Genomic DNA, 21,530 nt, shown 5'->3' on the forward strand with positions numbered 1-21,530 from the left:
CCCTGTTAGAGAAAATTCTGAAACAAATAAATAATCCCCATGCAAATAAACTGTACACATTTATATCAGAACTTAACTTTTCCCAAACCCCTTGTTTGTAATTTATTTTGAATATATCTGTATATATATTTTTTCTTCTTGTGTTTGTGGTTATTTTTGTATTTATTTTTTTCCCTCTCATTCTTTCCTTCCTTTTGCACATATAATTGTATTACTGGTTTTATATTCGTCACTGTTAGATTTCCTTCTATTTTGATCTCTGAAGATGTGAATGTTTCGTGTAATGTCGAAGGGTGAGATCGATTCAGTGAGTTTGTACTGTGAGTTATGTCAATAAAGTAATTTAAAAAAATCTACGACCGACAGAGACGGTAAACGCGCGCGGCATGACGTCACTTACTCTGAAACTATTGGTTGAATGCTGGCCGGACGCAGTTTGAAGCTAGTCTCGCGATAGTGTCTTGGGGCGTGGACCTCTCCTCGCGACAGAGATGGTAAACGCGCGCGGCGTGACGTCACGTACTCTGCCACGATTGGTTGAACGCTGCCTTAACACGGAAGCAGTTTGATGCTACTAGCTTCAAGCTAGTCGAGCGAGTGTGTCTTGCGGTGTGTGGACCTCGTTGCTCATTTTGTCTGCTGCATCCATTGTGCGAGTCTGCCGCATCACTTCTCCACGAAGAAAAAAAGAAAAGATGTCTGACGAGGGTAAATTATATGTTGGAGGCCTGAACTTCGACACCGACGAGGACTCTTTGTCCTCGGCCTTCGGAAAATACGGAAACATCGAAAAAGTCGATGTTATCCGAGACAGAGACACTGGGAGGTCTCGGGGCTTCGGCTTTGTGAAATACGACAGCATCGACGACGCCAAAGAAGCGATGTCTGCAATGGACGGACAGTCTCTGGATGGCCGGACTCTCCGCGTGAACGAAGCAGGAAAGGGCGGACGCGGCAAAGGAGACTTCCATTCAAGGCCAAGAGGCGGCGGATACAGCTCAGACCGGAGCTACGGCAGCGACCGAAGCTACGGCGGCGGCGACAGGAGCTACGGAGGCGGCGACAGGAGCTACGGCGGCGGCGACAGGAGCTACGGCGGCGGCGACAGGAGCTACGGCGGCGGCGATAGGAGCTACGGTGGCGGCTACGGCGGCGGCTACAGGTCTGGATCAGATTCAGGTGGATACAGAGGCAGAGGCCGGGGCGGCTATGGCGAGCGCTCTGGAAACTACCGCGACTCGTATGACGCCAATGCTTCACACGAGTAAAACATCTCCCTGATTCAAGATCATCGTCATCATGGCTGGCTTGTATTTCGAAGATGCGCCCCCTCAAGAAACAAAATGTCCACCTGTTATTGCTGATGCTTAGTTTTGTAGTTCTGTTGTAGTAGCTCGAGCAGTAGCCATTATATTTTGGTCGTTCCTTAAACCATGTTAAAAATTATAGTTTGATAACCGTACCTTGATGATTTGACGTCTTTTTTCATTCCTAAAATGCTGTTTGTAAACTAAAAAGCCGTGTTAATCCGATGAATAGTTCCGGTGGAGGGGATCGAACAATGGCGCCCGCCACGTGGCGTTTCGTTGGAAGGCCGCAGCCATCGCTGTAGTCGTTTGTCCGAGCACGTTCAGTTTTTCCAAGGTTTTCTCTCTGCTTTTTGATTGTAAGATCCAGTGTATCCGATGGGACTTTTATTTCTTCCAACATCTGCATTTTGAATGTTTTGTAAAATGGACTAATTGTTTAAAGTGATCGGAATATGTAACTTCTTTTCCCCTCAAAGTAAAACATCAACCGGGAACGGTTTTGTACTTGTATGCTCACTTTATTTTCCCCTTTACTTTGGTTATTGGCTTTTGATTACTCCGTGCGGCTGTGGGACCCAGGACGATTAGGAAAGGTTACTGCCTTCACCCTTAAGGCAAACGTCATCGCCTTAAGGGACAAAGTTTTACAGCAAAAATCCGTTCTGTTTTTTTTCTTTTCCAACCCTAAACTGATTTCATCACCTGCAAACTTGATGTGCAAATAAAAGACGAGTTCCTCAGTTCTGCATCAAAAATGACTCATAAATCACTAATTTACAGATTGGGTGGGAAAATCCCTCTTATTTTATTACATTTTAGGCTCTAAAGTTTCTAAAACAATCATGACTAAGCTTAAATTTAAGCCTCCTAAAATCTCGACCTGGCAGTTTGATATTGAAGGTGAAGAAAATGAGGGAGCGCTTGTTTTAACCACTTTCTGCTGTGCGCAGTTTGGACTGTAGGGGGCGGTGCAGTCCGAAGTTCAGCATGCTTGCCCTGGCGTGGATATCCTGCTTCAACAGTTTGTTGCCGTGGGTGTAGCTGTTCCTCTTCCATCCTGTTTTTGGGTCGGGAGTCAGTTTAGGAAACGCGCCCCCTCTGACCTCTGACCTGGAAATGTATGGCAGCATTGCAGGAAGTGAGGAGGAGGCAAATGGCATGGAGGTTAAACAGGATCAATACGTTACTCGTGGAGACAGATTTATGGATTCAAGTGGATCTGTGTATTTTTCGTAGAACCACGAAAAAATATAATTACAAAAGAGACGTTGCCATGGTATCCTAGCTGTAACTCAACAAAGGAAACTTCAAAATAAAAGCGGAGCTCACATGTTTAAACCACCTGGTTTAGCGCAGGCCTGAAATGTGAAATGTGTTACTCTAATTAAATCCTTTAACTCTTACTGGTCTAATATTATTATTTATGACTATCTAGTTTTATTGGACAATCAGGGTCGTGAAACCCGAACTCTGAGCGGGGAGGCCAAAAGGTCTTTGTTTTTGATGTCGTTTTGAGACCCACAGCTGGACTGCTGACAGGCATTTTCCAGGCTTGTCCCGACACACACACACGCAGGGTTCTTACTCAGAATTGCAGGATTCCATGAAGGAATTTTCCTGGAGGTTACTTTTCATTTAATTTTATGTAATATATTCATTCATTTTGCAACGTCTTAAAGACGCTGTGTGGGGTTCTGTGATGAAGATAAATAAGAAACGTGGAGATTTAGCTGACGGAACTAACTCTGAAGCTTTTTTGAATCTCTCTTTTTTTAGATTCCTTCACTTTTCTGTTTTCCGCTGTCCTCTGCATATTTTCCACCTGAGGGAAGAATCCGTTTTGCTCACCGATAAACTCGTGTTTCTGTTCAAGCCGCTTGCTGTCAGTTTTTGTATTTTCATTTGTCAGATTTTCCATTTCCAAGTGATGTAATGTCTGATTTCTTTTATTGTGTAGTTTTAGAATTTGCGTTTTGTTTGCCAGAATCTTTTTCAACAACTTTCTACAAACAGACTTTAACCCTTATGCGGTGTTAATTTATTTATCTTAATTTGGTGTTAACCGGGTCCGTTCGGACCCTAACACCACCAATGTAACTTTTTTTCTAGAAGACATTCAGAATATGCTAAAATGGTAAACATTGGTGTTTTTGTGTTTAAATAGCCACCATGAGCACATACTATAAGCCTTGTTCCGATTAAAAAATGTTTGACGGCATTTATTGCATTTTACATTCTTGAAACGGGTTCGTTCGGACCCTAACACCGCATAAGGGTTAAAGATAAAATCTCCTGATCTTTCTGCTTGAAGGAACATTCATGCTTTTGACAGGAGTTTAAAAAATCTAAATGTTCCCAGAACTCAGTTCCTCTTCTTCCTTTTCCTCTCATCTGTTTTTTCTCCTCTCCTCTCCTCACCTATTTTTAGAGCTTTTATCCTGTTCTTTTAATCCCCACTTTCTCTCCCTTCCTCATTAACGCTTTATCTTTTCCTTCTTTCCTCCACTCCTTCATTCGCTTCATATACTCTTTCTGCCTCTCCCAACCTTCCTGCTACTTTGTAAAATTCCTATTCTCCCCCTTTCCCCCCTCATTTTTCCTCATTTGGTTCCTTACCTCCTTTGTCTTTCCTCTACACTTTAAACCAGATTCTCTTTTATCCTTTTTTGCCATCCCACTTCCTACTCTCGTTTCCTTGCCTCCATTTTGACTACTTTTCTCTGCTTCCTTATCTCCTACCCTTCCATTCTACCTTATACTCTTCTTGTGCGCCTCCCTTCCTAACCCTCAACTCTTGCCCGATTTGCTGCTTTACTCCCCACTTCCTCTCTCCTTCATTTTCCTTCCCTCTCATTTCTCTCATTTCTTACATATTTGTTTCCTTCTTTCAGATCTCCCTCATTTTTTCCTTCTCCTATCCCTTAACTCTCTTTCTTGTCTATCCTTCCCTTCCTCATTCTTCTCTCGCTCTTTCTCCACCTTATTCCTCCTTCCTTTTACCTCCTCTCTTTTCTCTTCCCCTCCTCCCTTGTGTTTACGTTCTCAGCCCCTGGGAGTTAGTATGCAGGCGCTCCTCCTCCCCGTCTCCTAATCTAACTCTCTTCTCAAGCCTCATGCCATCCCTCCCTCTGCGTCTCTCTCTTTTACACTCTGCGTCTATCTCACTCGCTCGCTCGCTGCCTGAACCGAGGGCTGCCGCGATGCATTCAAGAGCCTGAACAAAGTCTGGAGGATAAATCTGCAGGAGCCCATTGCAGAGGATTTAGACTGTGAGAAGGTGACGCTCAGCCACAGGTACCGGTAAGTTTCCTGTGTGATTTCATACTTTATCTTTTATTCTTCGCAGTTAAAAAGCAAATGAATGAAAGATTCAGCTCGATGATGGGAACATCATCTGTGAAAACATTTGACACTGTAGAAACAATCTGACAGTGAACATATTCTGGTCATAATAGGACTTTTATTTGTCTTGCATCATTTAAGAAGTTACATCTTGTGCACACAAAGCCTTTTGCTGGAATATTTTTGGAGAGCAGCAGATACTTGTCTGGATCACAGACTTGTTTGTTAAAAGTTGGCAAGAATGCAACTTAAACCCCATTGATTCAGTAAAAAGAAAATATAAAGTTTGCTTAAGAAACTCAGATGAATGACATGTGTTGGCAAAAAAAAAAAAAAATCTATTTTATAAGAGAAATGTTTTTTCTTTAAAATTGTAGCTTTTGCAGCTGCAATATTTAGGACGACGTTCACATCCTACATTAAAATGGCACAAAACAGATGCTTCCAAACTGTGTTATATTATATCATCACTCCTTAAGTCTAATTCTGTTGCCGTTCGTCCGCTGACTTCAAACTGGGTTCTGGACGGCAGGGAGTCGGTGCGAACCGCAAAAATCTGATGAGAAAGCGGATGTGTGGGTGGGCGGCAAAGCATGTTGTTATTAAGTCCACACTGACACAATAGGGTTGTTATGGCGACGAAAGTGATGACCAGGTTGAGCCTCAATCTTCAGTGCTGCCAAGGGGCCTCTTAGTGCTGTCTGGCTGTTTACGTATTTGTGTGTGTGTGTGTGTGTGTGTGTGTTTGTGTGTTCTCCTTGTCAGACTGGAGAACCTTTGCACCTTAAAGTGTGCCAGGCGCGGTTGTAATATTTTCCTGAGAGCATCCTAATGAGACGCTGCAGCTTCTGATTAGTTTCATGAAAACACAATGTGGATGCAATGATACGATGAGACTGTCTCGGGGGGGGGGTATGAGTACGTGTATGAGTACGGTTGTTTTCGCAGGGATGACTATTCCCTGACCTCCACATCACATTCTGTTGAAGAAATCCGACTATGGCCGTAAAATCTTCCTTTGTAGAAGCAAAAAAAAAATGTTCAAACATCACGTGGGGATGAGCCTTCTTTCATTTGTGCATTGTGATCATTTCCCACAAAGACCTGGGAGCATCTGAGCCAATGGAAGAAGTAAAACAGAAGCAGCTGTCGGTTTATGCTCCAGAGATTTATGGGAAAACGGGGGGGGCGGGGGGCACTGCATGTTAAAGGGAATGCATCACTCAGCTTTACTTCCCACTTGGAGACGTAGATAAGATCTTAAAATTATAAATTATTATATGATCTTAAAATTATATTTTTGCTCTGTCTCAAGACCAGAAGCTGTGATTGGTCCACGTGTGTCGCCTGCAATGTCTCCTTCCTAGGCTACATATAAAGAAGTCCTAATCTGTGAAAGACAAAAATATCCTGTTTGATGAGAGGCTAAAGCTGATAGATCTTAAAGCATGTGTTGTCACATGTTGCAAAAAATCCAACACGCTTGCTTTCCCTTGATTATATCACACCTCCCCTCTGGCCCCTCTAGAATGTCCTCGAGTATTTCTCGGATATTTTGCAAAAAATATCAAATCTGAAGTGCAACAACTGGAACGTTCCAGTAATTCAGGGGGACTAAAGCACCTGCTAATGAAGGATAGTGTGCGGTCGCATGAATCTGACTCATTTGTACCGTTTGGATGATGAGAAGTGGGGGGGGGATCAAAAGCCGAGGAAAAATGAGATGAGGGAACGTAAAAGCCGCCATCTGCTACTTATTAAGAGGACAAGTCTGGGAAGTTTTGGCATAAATAACCTCTGCTGATACACCTCTAGTCTACCCAACCAAAATGCAAAGCCAAGTTCGAACAACAGTTCGCTTGTGAGACGCTAACTGCTGATCAGAGCCAGTTATCATTGCTGCAATCAAACACATTTGAGCGTAGCTGTGATGCTGTGTGTGTGGCCGCATGCATGCGTTGTGAGTCTCGGTTCATAGTACGCCCTTTCCTCCATCTTTAACATCAAACAATCTTCCTAGTCGACTGTTTTCCACTCGGGCATGATTGCTTTGACTTTTATATGGACCATTTTGGATAAAAGCGACCAGGATCCTTCATCCAGTCTCTTGCACGGCTCGATAGTCTGGTTACATTCGGCAACAGCGCCCAACCAATTTTCTCCAATCACTCTGTTTAGTGTGGGCTGACGCCAGCTCGATTTCAAACAGGAGGCCGTCCCGAGGTTTAAACACACACGCACGCACACACACGCACGCACACACACGCGTAGATGTAGAGCGTCATTGTAAATAAGGTTGGAGTCACTCCTGGATGAGGAAACATTTAAAATTGAGGATTTAAGAAAACCAATTTCCTTCAATTCTTTTCTTTTTAAGAATGATCTGAATTTCAAAATACAGCAAATATAAGCGTCATACATTTGTCATATGCCACAACTGGTCTATTCAATGTTCTACATTTGTCAGCAATCAGTGTCTCTCATCGGCATAGATTATAAAAGTCATCCTCCTCCTGAGGGACGGGTACCGCCTCTGGATTATGTTGTTAGTATAGTTGCTGCTGAGTTTCTGGAGGATTTTCAAAATGGCTTTTTCCCTGAGTTGTTTATGTGCTTTCCCTGATGAGGCAATGCAGCAGGAAAACTCCTGCAGCCCGAAAAGCAGATGGGAATGGATGGATGGATAGTTATTATAAATACAACAGACTTTTTTTATTTTATTATAGTTGCGTGTCCGTTTCACTTTTTGCATTTGATGTTCAGTCACCGCCTGATCTGGAGTTACGTTTTGGGACAGAGTGAGACCTCTCTACTACCAACAGAGCTGGTAAACGCGTACGGCATGACGTCACTTACTGTGAAACTATTGGTTGAATGCTGGCTAAACGCGGAAGCAGTTTGAAGCTAGTCTCGCGATAGTGTCTTGGGGTGTGGACCTAGACTCGCGACAGAGGGCAAACGCGCGCGGCGTGACGTCACGTACTCGGACACCATTGGTTGACTGCTGCCTTAACACGGAAGCCTTTTGATGCTACTAGCTTCAAGATAGTCGAGCGGTGTGGACCTCGTTGCTCATTTAGTCCGCCTGCAACCGTTGTGCGAGTCTGCCGCATCACTTCTCCACGAAGAAAAAAAAAGATGTCTGACGAGGGTAAATTATTTGTTGGAGGCCTGAGCTTCGATACCGACGAGGAATCCTTGTCCGCGGCCTTCGGAAAATACGGAAACATCGAAAAAGTCGATGTTATCCGAGACAGAGACACTGGGAGGTCTCGGGGCTTCGGCTTTGTGAAGTACGACAACATCGACGACGCCAAAGACGCGATGTCTGCGATGGACGGACATTCTCTGGATGGCCGGAACATTCGCGTGGACGAAGCAGGAAAGGGAGGGCGCGCCAAAGGAGAATTCCAGTCGAGGCCAAGAGGCGGCGGCGGCGGGTACAGCTCGGATCGGAGCTACGGCGGTGGCGACAGGAGCTACGGCGGTGGCGATAGGAGCTACGGAGGCGACAGGAGCTACGGCGGCGATAGAAGCTACGGCGGCGGCGGCGGCGGCGGCGGCTACAGGTCTGGATCATATTCGGGTGGATACAGAGGCGGCAGAAGCCGGGGTGGATATGGAGACCGCTCTGGAAACTACCGCGACTCGTATGACGCCAATGCTTCAAACGAGTAAAACATCTCCCTGATTCAAGATCATCGTCATCATGGCTGGCTTGTATTCCGAAGATGCGCCCCCTCAAGAAACAAAATGTCCACCTGTTATTGCTGATGCTTAGTTTTGTAGTTCTGTTGTAGTAGCTCAAGCAGTAGCCATTATATTTTGGTCGTTCCTTAAAACCATGTTACAAATTATAGTTCGATAATCGTACCTTGCTTGATTTGGCGTCTTATTTTCCTTCCTAAAAAGTTGTTTGTAAACTAAAAAGCTGTGTTAATCCGATGAATAGTTCCAGTCGAGGGGATCGAACAATGGCGCCCGCCACGTGGCGTTTCGTTGGAAGGCCGCAGCCATCGCGGCAGTCGTTCGTCCGAGCACGTTCAGTGTTTCCAAGGTTTTCTCACTTTGCTTTTTTTGACTGTAAGATCCAGTGTATCCGATGGGACTTTATTTCAACATCTGCATTTTAAATGTGCTGTAAAATGGACTGATTGTTTCAAGTGATCGACACATGTGTAACTTCGTTTCCCTCTACGTGAAGCATCAACCGGGAACGGTTTTGTACTTTTTGTTCTTTGTATGATCAACAACTTTTTTTCTTTGTCAGTTTGGCATCATGGAGCCTATTAAACAGAATGTGGAGAAAAACAAATATGTCTGCGGTGTGAAAGTATTTCTAAGTGGATTACCAAAACCTGGCCATTGGGGTGCTTATTTCTTTGGTTTAATATTTCCTGTAGCACTAGTCCAAGTACAAAGTACCAAAAGTATTTTATTACTTATTGACGGTTCCAGCAAAGCCACGGCAGTGCTGTTTAAGAGTTACATGTTGAAATAAGATGGTCAAAATAAGGGACATCTTGGACCAGTTTTTTCCTGTATATTAATATATCAGCGGTCTGCATATTAGTACAGCAGCAGTGTATATTAGTTCAGTAGCAGTGTGTATATTAGTACAGCAGGAGCATGTACAGTAGCAGTATGTGTATTAGTACTGTGGGACTGTATATTAGCGCAGGACTATTAGTACAGCAGGAATCTATTAGGACACTAGGAGTGTACATTAGTACAGTAGAAGTATGTATATTAGTACTGTAGGATTCTTAGTTAAGTGACTGTATATTAGTACTGTAGCAGTGTATATTAGTACAGTAGGACTCTGTATATTAGCTCAGTATGACTATATTAGTACAGTAGGAATCTGTATATTAGTACAGCAGCAGTATGTATATTAGTACAGCAGGACTCTGTATATTAGCTCAGTATGACTATATTAGTACAGTAGTAGTCTGTGTATTAGTACAGCAGGAATCTATATTAGTACAGTAGGCCTCTGTATATTAGTACAGCAGGACTCTGTATATTAGCTCAGTAGGACTCTGTATATTAGTACAGCAGGAATCTGTATATTAGTACAGTAGGAGTATTTATATTAGTACAGCAGGACTATATTAGTTCAGTAGGTGTATGTATATTAGTACAGTAGGTGTCTGTATATTAGTACGGTAGCAGTGTATATTAGTACAGTAGCAGTTTATATTAGTACAGCAGGAGTCTCTATATTAGCTCAGTAGAACTCTGTATATTAGTACAGTAGCAGTTTATATTAGTACAGCAGGAGTCTCTATATTAGCTCAGTAGAACTCTGTATATTAGTACAGTAGCAGTGTATATTAGTACAGTAGAACTCTGTATATTAGTACAGTAGCAGTTTATATTAGTACAGCAGGAGTCTCTATATTAGCTCAGTAGAACTATGTATATTAGTACAGTAGAACTCTGTATATTAGTACAGTAGCAGTTTATATTAGTACAGCAGGACTCTGTATATTAGTACAGTAGCAGTGTATATTGGTACAGTAGAACTCTGTATATTAGTACAGTAGCAGTGTATATTGGTACAGTAGAGCTCTGTATATTAGTACAGTAGCAGTTTATATTAGTACAGCAGGACTCTGTATATTAGTACAGTAGAAGTCTGTATATTAGTACAGCAGCAGTGTATATTGGTACAGTAGAACTCTGTATATTAGTACAGTAGCAGTGTGTATTAGTACAGCAGGAGTCCTTCATTCTCATGGCTTTGTGGCTGAGATTATAGTTGAAAGCAAAGCATCCTGTTTTGTTGGGGATCTCAGACGTGTATCATGTGAGTCACGATTACCGTTAGCGTTTCTTTTTTCCTGTATTTAGCCGCATGGAGGATTTTGTGCTTTCTGATTGGTCGGTTGGAGTCGTTGGTATGTTCTGTTTTTTTTGTTTTTGTCCGATTGATGAAAAGGGTCGTTTGTGATTCTTGGCCTGTGCGGTCAGACGTTCTGCACTATCCCCATTCTTTGCTCTCTGCCCACGATAGGGCGACCACACGTGGGCCACCATGCTGGGTCAGAGTGTCCGGTTGCAGCCGATGCCCATCCAGAGCCTTTCAGAGCTGGAGCGAGCCCGACTCCAGGAAGTCGCCTTGTACCACCTGGATGAGAGGGACCTGGACTTCAAGATCAGCATCCCGAAAGGTACGGACAATGACTATTGTTGGTTACTCATTAGCTCGTATGTTATAAATATGTTATAGTTGAATTGATTTCACTTCATTAGTTCTGTTTAAAACTTTTTTTTTTTTTTACTTTCGGGATAGGCTCCAGTAGATCCCGTGTACCGGATTTCGGTTTTAAGAAAATGAATGGCTAAAGAGTCCAGGCCAAGCTGTGTCCATCTGATTCCAATGATCAATTTCATAAATAATGAGTAAAAAAAAAAAAATTTGAAACTTTTTCAATCAGATTTGGTCAAGATGCAAATTTGCCTTTGCTTCAAGCGCTTTCTCAGATTATGGAACCCGGATCCGGGAGTTTGGATTGTCAGACTCAGATCTTAGAGAAACGACCTCCCTCTGACGTGGTAACACGTTTAGGAGGTTTGCCGGGAGTGAATCCGTCTCCACTCGAGTTAAAGATAAAGAGTAACTTCTGGAAAAGGCTGTGAAGGAGGAAAACCCTGCTCCTTTGTTTCCGAGACCTTCTGTCCACACGGTCAGTGTGATAAGAAAAGGCCAAAAACGATGCTGCAGGATTTGTTCATTCACCCGATGGGACTCTGACTCCATAGCTCAAATTCCACGGACAGAGTTTTGTTCATCTTGTGGTATTTGTGGCGGATTTTTTAAAGAAATGTAAGATACCAAGAAGTTAAAAGGATTAAAAAAAAATACAAAATACAGCATAAGAACTTCAGGCTCTGCCGTCAATGTTAAAAAAGAAGATGTTTTTCACGAAACAATTACGATGGCACCAGGTCATGGGTTTGATTGACGCGTTAATGATTCTGCCTGACCTTTCAGTGGCTGCTATGCTAATTTGGAACCTCGACGCAGTAGGTATCCGGGTGCTTTTCCCTCTAAAGGGAGGGCAGAGCCGGTACCACGGAGTGGAAACACGGTTCTCGATAAACAGGAAATAACTCAACACTTTGTCCGTATTTGCTCTCGCAGCCATTCCTCGTCTTTCCACCGCGTGACTCCCCGTTTGAAACGTTCTTTTACGTGCTTTTACGCGCTTATCCGCTCATCCGTCTGAACTCTGAGGCAATAAATCCAACCAATAAAGTGGGATAGTTTCACGAATACACTCTTAAATCTTTCAAACAGCGGAGAGGCTGCAGACTGGGAGGTTTTTTCACTCTGGTTTATTGGGGCTGGATCGTGCCCCCCCCCTCCCCTCCTCACTGCTGTAGTTCAAAGAGCGCCAACGTGCTGCTCCCTCTGCTGGCAGCTATTCCCTCCAAAATCAAAACCAGACGCGACTTTTATTGTTCGCCACACAGCAGTAGAAAAATAATCCAACAATTATTATTATTATTATTTCAATTTCAAACCTAATGTGTTTAAGCCTGTAGAGGGGAAATGTGATGGGACGCCGGGGAGGGCGTGCAAATTCAGAGAATGTGGCACTACTAGAATAAACCCCCAACAACATAAATTCGGACCAGTGAGACAATCACAAATACACACAGGGACATGTATAAATACACAAAGGAGTAAAGCAGGAAGACACGAAGTCAGAAAACTTCAGGGAAGAGCTGTAAGAAGGAAAGACTGGATGGATGGATGGGAGAGATTTCAACCCCCCCCCCCAGGGACGAATATTCCCACACTTTGTGCTTTGTCTGTGAGACAGACAGTAAGTTAGACTGCTCCTGCAAGGATTCAGATATTACCAGAGAAAGGAGTTCCCGGCAATCCGGATGAGACGGGTCTCAAAGGACGCGCGGAGCCAGAAGGGAGAAGCACTCGATGATGCGGTTGAATCATTCCCGTGAGACATTCATCCTAAACCACGTCCAGCATGTCCTCACAACCCGAGGACTGACACAAACAATGTCGTTTCAGCAGCGACTAAAATATCGACACAAAGAGGAGCTGCAATAATTATCGAATGTGCAAAATGTTATAAATATATACTTTCTGTGTCTGAGTAACACCACTGAGAATGTAATTCACCGTGTTTTTTTTTTATTTTTATTTTTTATTTTTTGTCTTTTCCTCGCAGAAATACGCAAACGGAGGAAATCTCTTCGCCGGAAGTTTGACTCCTTTTCGAAGGAGAAGAAGGAGCGAGGTGAGTTCATGAACGTGGTGACGTTGCGTGTCTTTCAGCCATTGTGTCTTTCCAAGGAGACGCTCACTCTTCAGTGTTATCAGAAACAATGTCCCTCCTGTCCATTAAAACCACGCCACCGTCACCGACTCGCAGGACCTTTCCACCGCTAATGTTCCTACTTGAAATACTGTGTTTATAAAAGCGCAAGTGTGTCGGGCCTGCAGACTGACTCACGGGGGGGGGGGGGGGGGGCGTTCACGTAAACGCAACGATGGATGAACCGAATGTTCTCGCCGTGTCGCCCTTTAAATTGCAGGAAAAAGTCTCCGTCACCAATCGAAACGCGTTTACGTTCCGCGCCAGGAAGTCATGAAAAAAAAAACTAGCCAACACCAGGTCATAGCACCAAAGACGCACAGGTCATAGCACCAAAAACGCCGCATGATCTGCTTTCATTGCCTCCCTCCTCTTCCTCCTCTAAGCCACGTAGCCGCTCCTCTGCTAAACTCTCATAAAGAGATGTTCTCTATTCTCAGGTGATTCTCAAAGCACTGCGAGATACGAGCCAAACACACACACACACACACACACAACACACACACACAACACACACACACACACGCACATTCCCAGGCCGTCTGCGCGAGCCTTTAAATCCTGCCTCCAGCCTCTTACACACAGGGACTTAGCCGAAGCTGATGAAAACACGGAACATCGGGAGCTGGCAGAGCGCTCTGCTGCCACCGGAGGTCTGACTACGTGGCCTTCAGGGGTCGTCAGGGGTCACATGACCTGCAGCAGGATTGGTGGTTTGTGAAGAATGTTTTAATGCTGCTATTTATTTATTTTTTACCTTTACCAGAATTATCATATTGTGTTTCGGGAAAACTTCTCTGGTGTTTAAACAGAAGACATCCTGTGTTAAGTAAACAGGTATTTGGATTCTCCTAACACCCCCCCCCCCCCCCCCCCCCCCGTGAGGACCAGCAGTATTATCCAGCTGCTGGGGGTGATGAAGGAGAAATCTAGCTAGCATCTAACTATATCACCCGGTGTCTCCTGGCAGAGATAGGCCTGGGGATAAGGATAAAGTTACCATACTAAAAATCTGTAGAAGTCGCGAAGAAACTGTATTACAAAACAAAATATTGTCAGATGGGGGGGGGGGGGGGCAATAAAAATATGTGACATAGAAACAGAAGGTTTGGGTTTCCTTAAACCTCCAGGAAACCAAAAACAGAATAGTAATTTAATTACTCCGCGATACGGTTGAAGTATTTGGAGTAAAAAGCGTCTTAAATACACGTATATACGGTTTCAAATATTCTGTGTCCTTACAGAATAAAATGTAGTGTGGAGTCAAACCCGGTGCCTTCTTTGCTTGTGAGGTGACCGCGCTAACCACTACGCCACTGTGCCACCTGCGTTTATTTATTACATATTGTTGCTAGTTCTGCCTGAGTGGAAACATACTTTTAGAGCTAAGCGTGACGCGCTTCTGTCTGTAGAACACAAACGTCATTCCCTCATTCCTCCGCGCTAACGTCCCGTTAGCTATTTTTAAAGACTCCCGAATCCTCGCCTGTGTCCTCAAATCAAGTGAACACTTGGACACACCTCAGGAAAAGCAGCCGGTGATGTCATAGTTGGCATCAATAATGGTATGGGGTGCATACCATTATGCATTATAGGGGTCATTAATTCAATCTTTTGTTTCCTAAAAATAATATTGATAGTGAAGAATATATTAATATTCTGAAGAAAAGCATTCTTCCTTTTGTTTGGGACTATTTTAATGATACGACCAGAAAGTTAATGTTCCATGGACTTTTTTTCTGTGACGAACCCGGAAAGGGTTATTTGGTTATTATTTATTTTATTATGTTTAGGCACCCCTGCGATTGTCACACGTTTCCTGTATAAACTGACCCATCAGAGAAGGGAAATGTTATGTGGCCCTCACAGGAAAAGGTTTGAGGGTCCCCTGGTCTTTACGGTCAGATATAATTTCCCTGTCGCTCCGTCCATCTGTCTGTCCATAACTCAAAAGCGGTTCCGTGTTTTTTTCGTGGCACTTTTGAAACATTTTCTTTTTTCTCGTGCGGCCTGCAGCTTTGCGTTAAAGCGCTTGTCGCTCTGAGTGGAACGTCTGACTTTTGAGGCCGCGGCTGCTCTAACAGGATTTACCTGTTGATCCTGCTCTTACCTGAACCCACTTGAACCTCTAATCTCTCCCATGGGGGGGGGGGGGGGGGGCTGTTAGCAGACGCCAACACACGTAGAAACACGGCGCCTCACTTTTTTGATCATTATCTGCTCATCCTGATGCTTCACTCCCTTTCTAACCTCTAAAGGAGCATCAGATCAGAAACCCGAAAGCTCCGACATGACGCAACGATTCATCCTCCGTTGGTTGTTTCCTTTATTGATCCTAAAAGCTAAACTCATAACGACTAATTCCTGTCCTCCCACCCCTCAGAATCGGACCCCATGGCTTTCGGCGTCCCCCTGTCCCAGGTCATCGCCAACGACCGGGCCTACAAGCGGCGCCAGGACGCCCTGAAGGAGAGCAGGCGGGACTGTCTGGACCTGGAGGCCAGCATCCTGCGCTTCAGGGCCGAGAAGAGGCAGTTCTTCAATGGGAACAAGCCGCTGGTCGGCTCCTCGTCCATCGCGGGGGGGGGGCCCAGCTCGCCGTCCGCAAACTCGGTGGCGCCGGCGCCCGTTTTCGAGGCCCAGAACAAACCGCTGTCGCCCCGTTTTCTGGATAACACCGGCCGGCAGAGGAGGGTGAGGCGGCCTTTCTTATTCACGCAATTTATGGTTCAGTAATAGATTACAATAAGCACAAACACACTTTATAGAATAGATATGATGTGTGTGTGTGTGCGCGCTTCATCAGCTGCCACCCCCCCCCCCCCCCCCCCATGAAAGCCAGGTTTCCTGAAATACTCCGACTGTTTTAGAGTCCAAACCTCCTAAGACTGTCTGGACGGCCACAGAAGAGTGATTTATATTCCCGAGGAATTTGTCTTCAGCTTCTCTGAACCCTTTCTGGGTTTTTTTTAAAGTATCTGCAGTATTTGAGGTACGGAGAGATTATTGAAGTGACGAAAAGAAGAAACAAAAAGTGGTGTCAAAAAAAAAAACCCTACAAATGAGAGCAGCTGGCGGCTTTCCTCTCCCCCCCCCCTCCCCCCGCAGGGCGGCCTGTCGGTGGACTCCATCTCCGACCTGGTGGACAGTCAGTCCCGCCTGCTGGAGGCGCTGCAGCTGTCCCACCCGGCCGAGCTGGAGCTGAAGAAGGCGGCGGGCTCCTCAGAGGGGCGGACCCAGACCAAGCTCAGCCTCAACCCCATCTACAGACAGGTGCCCCGGGTCCTGGAGAGGTGCTGCAGCCACATCGAGACCCACGGTGAGACACGGGGGGGGGGGGGGGGGTCCATTCTTTTAAGCAGGGAACAAACACACACTATAGTTTCTTCATCTCGTGTCTCCAGGTCTTCAGACTGTTGGGATTTTCCGAGTTGGAAGCTCAAAGAAGAGGGTGAGACAGGTGAGGGAGTGTTATCTACATTATACACATTATACAAAAAGTCGATCGCAGGAAGCCGACCCTGCGCGTCTCGCTCTCCTTACTTTAAAATGTTTTGGCGACGCGTTTGCGTTTCCTGCTCCTCAGCTGAAGGAGGACTTCAACGTGGGCGTCGACGTCCAGCTGGACGAGGAGCAAAGCGTCCACGATGTCGCCGCTCTGCTCAAGGAATTCCTCCGAGACATGCCGGATCCTCTGCTGCCCCGGGAGCTGTATCCGGCCTTCCTGCACGCCAACCGTAAGCACATACAGCATGCGGCGCCGCAAAAGCTGCAAGGTGGAGCAGCCGTTCATCCTCCCCGTGCCTCCTGCAGTGCTGAGGGGAGCCGACCAGCTTCAGTACCTGCAGCACCTCCTCTACCTGCTCCCTCCTTGCAACTGCGACACGCTGCTGCGACTCCTCGGCCTGCTGCACACCGTGCAGAGCTTCGCCCAGGACAGCGTCGGGACCAACGACGAGGAGGTGATGAAATGAAAAGGAGTTGCCTTTTGAGATTCTTTACTTAAGAGTTTTGTCTTCCTGCTCCTCCTGCTTGCTCCTCCGCCTCCTCCTGCCCAGATCCCAGGCAACAAGATGACGGCCGCCAACCTGGCGGTGATCTTTGGCCCCAACCTGCTGCAGAGGGACCGGGAGGCGGACGTCATCTACGCCACGGGGATCGAAGACAGCACCGCCATCATCAGCGTGACCCTGGTGCTCATCCAGAACTACAGGAGGCTCTTCACGGTACGGCGTCCCCCCCCCACCCCCCCATCGACCCTGCTCCTATCATACGTGTGCAAATGTAGCAAATGGAAACTCGTTAACCGGAGAGTTTACATTTAGTTGTTTCAAAAAGGCCAAAAAAGAAAGGTCCACCAAAATAAAAGCATGAATGAAAAGTGCAACGAGGAAGCTGAAAGTTCTCTTTAAATGGCCGAATTAAGATTTAAAGACAGTTTGGATTTTGCTGAAAGTTATTAGCGGTAGTTATTTTTTACTTCCTGTTGCTTTTGCTTCCTGGAGGGCAGATTCTCAGAGACGCTTGTGTGATCCTGCAGGTTTCTGCAGAGCTGCAGCAGGAGGTTCTGATGAGTCTGATCCAGACCGACCCGGACATCATCGACTATCTCCTGCGCAGGAAACTCAGGTAACCAGTGCAACCAGTCAAGGTCTGTCTGTGGGTTTAAACCACTGATGCTGTTTTATGTCTTCGCAGCGGCAGCCATCAGACGATGGACGGCAGCGGCGAGTCCGGCGGCCGGCGGGACACGGGGGCGTCTCTGGACTCCGTGGGAGCCTCCAGTGGGAGCTTGTCCCCGCTGGAGCCCCCGTCACCTCTCTTCCCTCCCGACGGTAACGGCGGCGAAGGCAGCCTCACCAGCGAGGTCTTCCTCAACGTGCTGAAACTGAACCAGAACAGGAAGCGGCAGGAAACGAGATACGGTACACGTTTGACGAAGACTTTCTGCATCCGTTTCAAATTAAAAGTCAGAAGACAGAGATCTTTTATTTTGGTAAACCGTTATTAACGCTGGGGCAGACCACAACGGTATTTGCGTCTGTGTAATGAAGTTTAAAGTTGAACATGTGACTTTTAAAGCTTGATAATATTTGACTTTTAGATTTTATGCATTAAATAAATATATATATTGAATGTATTGTAAAAAAAGAAAAGAAATTCCAGATTAAAAACTTAATCAATGGAACGGGAATGACAAGTAAAATAAAGAATTGTTATTCGAGAAGATTTGTTAGACAAAATAAAAGAGTGTTTATATATTTCCTGTTTTATATGGGACTTTAATGGGGAAAGACATTTATTCACACCTTTTCTTTGCATTCTTAAGGGAAATCAACACTTTTAGGCGGATTCTTGATCTTGTGATTTTGTTCCACAGTCCAGTGAACTTCTTCCCAGGGATTTTTCATTTAAAAAAAATATAGTTTTGCATCAAATAAAAATAAAAGCGATGTGGTTTAGTAATTTGTTGCTGGTTTCAGGGGGAAGTTCTTCCAAAGAGTCAAATAAAATATCAACAGAAGCCTTTCCATGAGACATAAATACCACAACGCCCTCTGGTGGCGGCAGGTAGACAGTTGGAGAGGTGGAGGTTCAATATCTTGGCTTGTTTACCTCTTTGTAAATTATTTATTTTTCCTTTTATCTGCGGAACATAAAGAAAAAAAAAGTTTCAGAGGATTTAATATCGGGTTTCATGTTTTTGTTTTGTTTGTTTGTTTGTTCTCCACCTTCCAGGCGAAGTCCCTTCCGGCAAATCCATCCGCCACATGCGTCAATTTCACTCCCATCACAACCTGCTCAGCCTGGCGCATCCCTCCCTGTCCTGCAACTCCAGACTCCACGGCCAGGACGCCGACGCACAGGACCGCAGGGGCCCGATGAGTCCTGCGGCGACCTTCACCCTGGGAGGAGGAGGAGGAGGAGGCAGCAACGGCCGCTGCGCCAGCCTCACCGGTTCCACGGAGAACAGCATCTGGGTGAAACAGACGCCGCAGGAGGAGGGGAAACCGTCACCGGCACCGGCGGCTCATTTCTGGGACTTCTTCACCGGGAAAGGGTCGAGTTCAGAGACGATGGTATGATCAAAGGCAAGGAAGGGAAATGAGTGTGTGAGGGCATCTTAGGAACACCCGGAGAACTCGGCCAAAGAACATGTTACACAAAGAGAGATGTTGCATATGAAGATTATTTTAAAATCATATTTTTTTTGTACTTGAACTTCTCATTCGAAGGACGTCGTAGATATATACCTAGTTGGATTTGGAAGTCCCAACTTTTCTGGCAGACTTTGAACGCAGCATACGTTGGGTAAGCGGAAGATTCCAGCTGAAACGGTTTCGGTGGGTTTGTCTGACGAGTTTATCGAGTGTCCTTCGTGACGTCATTTAATGAACGGCTTCTATAAATCTAAGAGATTATCTGGAAATGCAGTAATAATTGCAATGTAAATAATATATTCTTGATTTTACACAAACGATTACTCTTTACTACCTGTATGAATAATTATGTCTGTATTAACTCTTTATCTGCCTGATCTTGTCCCGTAATGAAAGACTTTCAACATACACCGACAGCGAATGAGAGAACACTCAAAGACACCAAAAAGAATCAATAAATCAGCTTTTTTTGTGCTCATTGATATTTCATTTGGTGATTTGCAGACATCTGGGTTATATTTGGTTGAAGATACTCCGTTCGTTTGTTTGTTGGTAAACAACACACATTCTTGTTTTTTTTGCTGCGACTTTGCCAGGACACAGAATTATTCACCAAACTGAAGGAATCTGTCGTCCACAACTTCCACATTTAGTGAATTTAGTAGAAAATGCACGGAATAAAAGGAGACTAGGCAGTGAAAATGTCTCTTTTTTGGATTTTATTTTCAACTTTTAAGTTGTTTTTTTTTGAATATTTGAGGTTAAATTATGCTTATTAAACAGTCGTGCTTTCAATTTATGCTTCTGTGAAGAGTTAAGTAATATCCATGATAAACTGTCTGAACTTTTTTGTAACGTAACCTGACGAAAATGATATAAAATAGAATTTGTGAAATAAAAAGAAAACAATGCTCATTATTCAATTTTCTTTCCCCCCCCCCTCCCTCACGTATATCTGGGCCATTTGCGGACTGATGAATACATTTCGATCCTATTTCTGGTCTTTGAGTGGCAGAAATCCTAATTTTCACTGTTGTAGAGACTCTGCATCGTCCTCCACCACAAAACACTCCCACCTCTGGATGAAGGGATCTTCTGAGTCCTTGCGGAAAAAACAAATATGTACCTTTTTTTTGGCATTGTGAAACTCCACTGAGGTGTGTCAAGGCCCCCGCCAGACAATGTACCACCTGACCTGCCTGCGGAGAATTAAATGTCAGACTGTCTCTGTGCCGACTGTCGAATCTACTGGGATGCTCTGCGTACGTCACCACAGATGGAAAGAAGAACACAAGACAGACATTCTCTGTATTAAAATCAAACTATCAGAAGATGCTGCAGTTTGTTTTTTGCTTGAACGTTCACAGCAACTAATTTTCTGCAGAACTGATGGCAGCCGATAAAAGCATCGTACCATCTGGATGAAAATCTTCTGGAAAAAGCGTCTTAAATCCAGTTAAATCACCGCACCTTCGGCAGAAATCTTTACTGGTTAAGCTTCTCTTTGTCAGGACTTAAATGCCCAGTATGTAACTTCTGCCACCACCAGAGGTCAACTGTTTAGCATGAATCCAAAAGAGTTCTTTTTCTATCCATTTTTGTAAAAAAAAAAAAAGAAAAGTTCCATCTGCTCTGCAGGATTTATGTATCAATTTGTTAAATGCCCAGTTAAAGTCACTGGGTTTTCATTTCCGGGTGAAAAATCAATCAGTCTCAAAACTATCATAATCTGTGACTAATTCCCGCAAAGGAAGATTTTTTTTTTCTTTATTTTTAATCCCCAAACTGAACGTAAGCAAATAAAACTAGGGAGGCAGTGTTGGATTACTCCATCTTCAAAAGCAGTTTGTATTTTTATTTCAACCAGTTTGGACACCATCAGAGCCAGTCGTCATCCCCAAACTTCCCTTCATGTATTCAGAATGAACTGAAGACAGTAAGTGAGGCAGCGGCAGCCGCCTCCACAAACAGTTTAGGGAATGTCCGTTAAAAGTCTGCATCAACAACAGACCGGGTCCGACACTGGAGCCAAAACAAGAGGTTATAGTTCTGAAAAGACTCAACGGTCTTAGTTTTTGCCTTAAATGATGCAAAAAAAAATCCATGTCCCAAAACAGCAAAAGTAAAGGTTGTATATGTTCTGAGGATAGAAAGCCGCTCTGGTCTTTCATGAAGTTTGCTGCCGTCACGTCACACACTGGTTGTAACAAACAGCGAGGCGTTAACGACAGTCAGTCAGTCATTGTTCAGTCGTCACAGAGTTTAAAATATTTTTCCAATCTTGTTTATTCTGAAACGATCAGGAGACCAGTTAAAAAAAAATAAAAAAGGTCATAAGAGTGTCTTTACTTCCTGCAGTTTCT

The 21,530-nt window shown here is 44.6% G+C and overlaps 3 protein-coding genes across 3 annotated transcripts; all 3 read left to right on the forward strand.

Moving 5' to 3' along the window:
- Positions 1 to 575: 575 nt before the first annotated feature.
- LOC137911299 (cold-inducible RNA-binding protein A-like) lies at positions 576 to 2,050 on the forward strand. The gene has a single exon (XM_068755646.1). The coding sequence runs from the start codon at positions 696 to 698 to the stop codon at positions 1,266 to 1,268; it is 573 nt and encodes a 190-aa protein (XP_068611747.1). The 5' UTR covers positions 576 to 695; the 3' UTR covers positions 1,269 to 2,050.
- Positions 2,051 to 7,627: 5,577 nt separating this feature from the next.
- Positions 7,628 to 8,967, forward strand: LOC137911308 (cold-inducible RNA-binding protein A-like). Its single transcript, XM_068755660.1, has one exon. The coding sequence runs from the start codon at positions 7,791 to 7,793 to the stop codon at positions 8,328 to 8,330; it is 540 nt and encodes a 179-aa protein (XP_068611761.1). The 5' UTR covers positions 7,628 to 7,790; the 3' UTR covers positions 8,331 to 8,967.
- Positions 8,968 to 10,677: 1,710 nt separating this feature from the next.
- On the forward strand, positions 10,678 to 19,092 carry arhgap36 (Rho GTPase activating protein 36). Its single transcript, XM_068756113.1, has 11 exons — positions 10,678 to 10,828; positions 12,860 to 12,928; positions 15,390 to 15,700; positions 16,115 to 16,325; positions 16,411 to 16,466; positions 16,593 to 16,743; positions 16,820 to 16,968; positions 17,065 to 17,232; positions 17,547 to 17,635; positions 17,711 to 17,931; positions 18,746 to 19,092. The coding sequence occupies exons 1-11, from the start codon at positions 10,693 to 10,695 to the stop codon at positions 19,090 to 19,092; spliced, it is 1,908 nt and encodes a 635-aa protein (XP_068612214.1). The 5' UTR covers positions 10,678 to 10,692.
- The last annotated feature ends 2,438 nt before the right edge of the window (positions 19,093 to 21,530 follow it).

This window comes from Brachionichthys hirsutus, chromosome 23 (assembly GCF_040956055.1).
Source record: "Brachionichthys hirsutus isolate HB-005 chromosome 23, CSIRO-AGI_Bhir_v1, whole genome shotgun sequence".
NCBI classification, from domain to species: Eukaryota; Metazoa; Chordata; class Actinopteri; order Lophiiformes; family Brachionichthyidae; genus Brachionichthys; species Brachionichthys hirsutus.

Excerpts from the sequence above, each read along its gene's own strand:
- LOC137911308 (XM_068755660.1), top strand. The coding sequence starts at position 7,791 with ATGTCTGACGAGGGTAAATTATTTGTTGGAGGCCTGAGCTTCGATACC.
- LOC137911299 (XM_068755646.1), top strand. The coding sequence starts at position 696 with ATGTCTGACGAGGGTAAATTATATGTTGGAGGCCTGAACTTCGACACC.
- arhgap36 (XM_068756113.1), top strand. The coding sequence starts at position 10,693 with ATGCTGGGTCAGAGTGTCCGGTTGCAGCCGATGCCCATCCAGAGCCTT. Across the intron at positions 15,701-16,114 it reads ACACCGGCCGGCAGAGGAGG|GGCGGCCTGTCGGTGGACTC; the intron begins GTGAGGCGGCCT and ends CTCCCCCCGCAG. Across the intron at positions 17,233-17,546 it reads ACTACAGGAGGCTCTTCACG|GTTTCTGCAGAGCTGCAGCA; the intron begins GTACGGCGTCCC and ends GTGATCCTGCAG.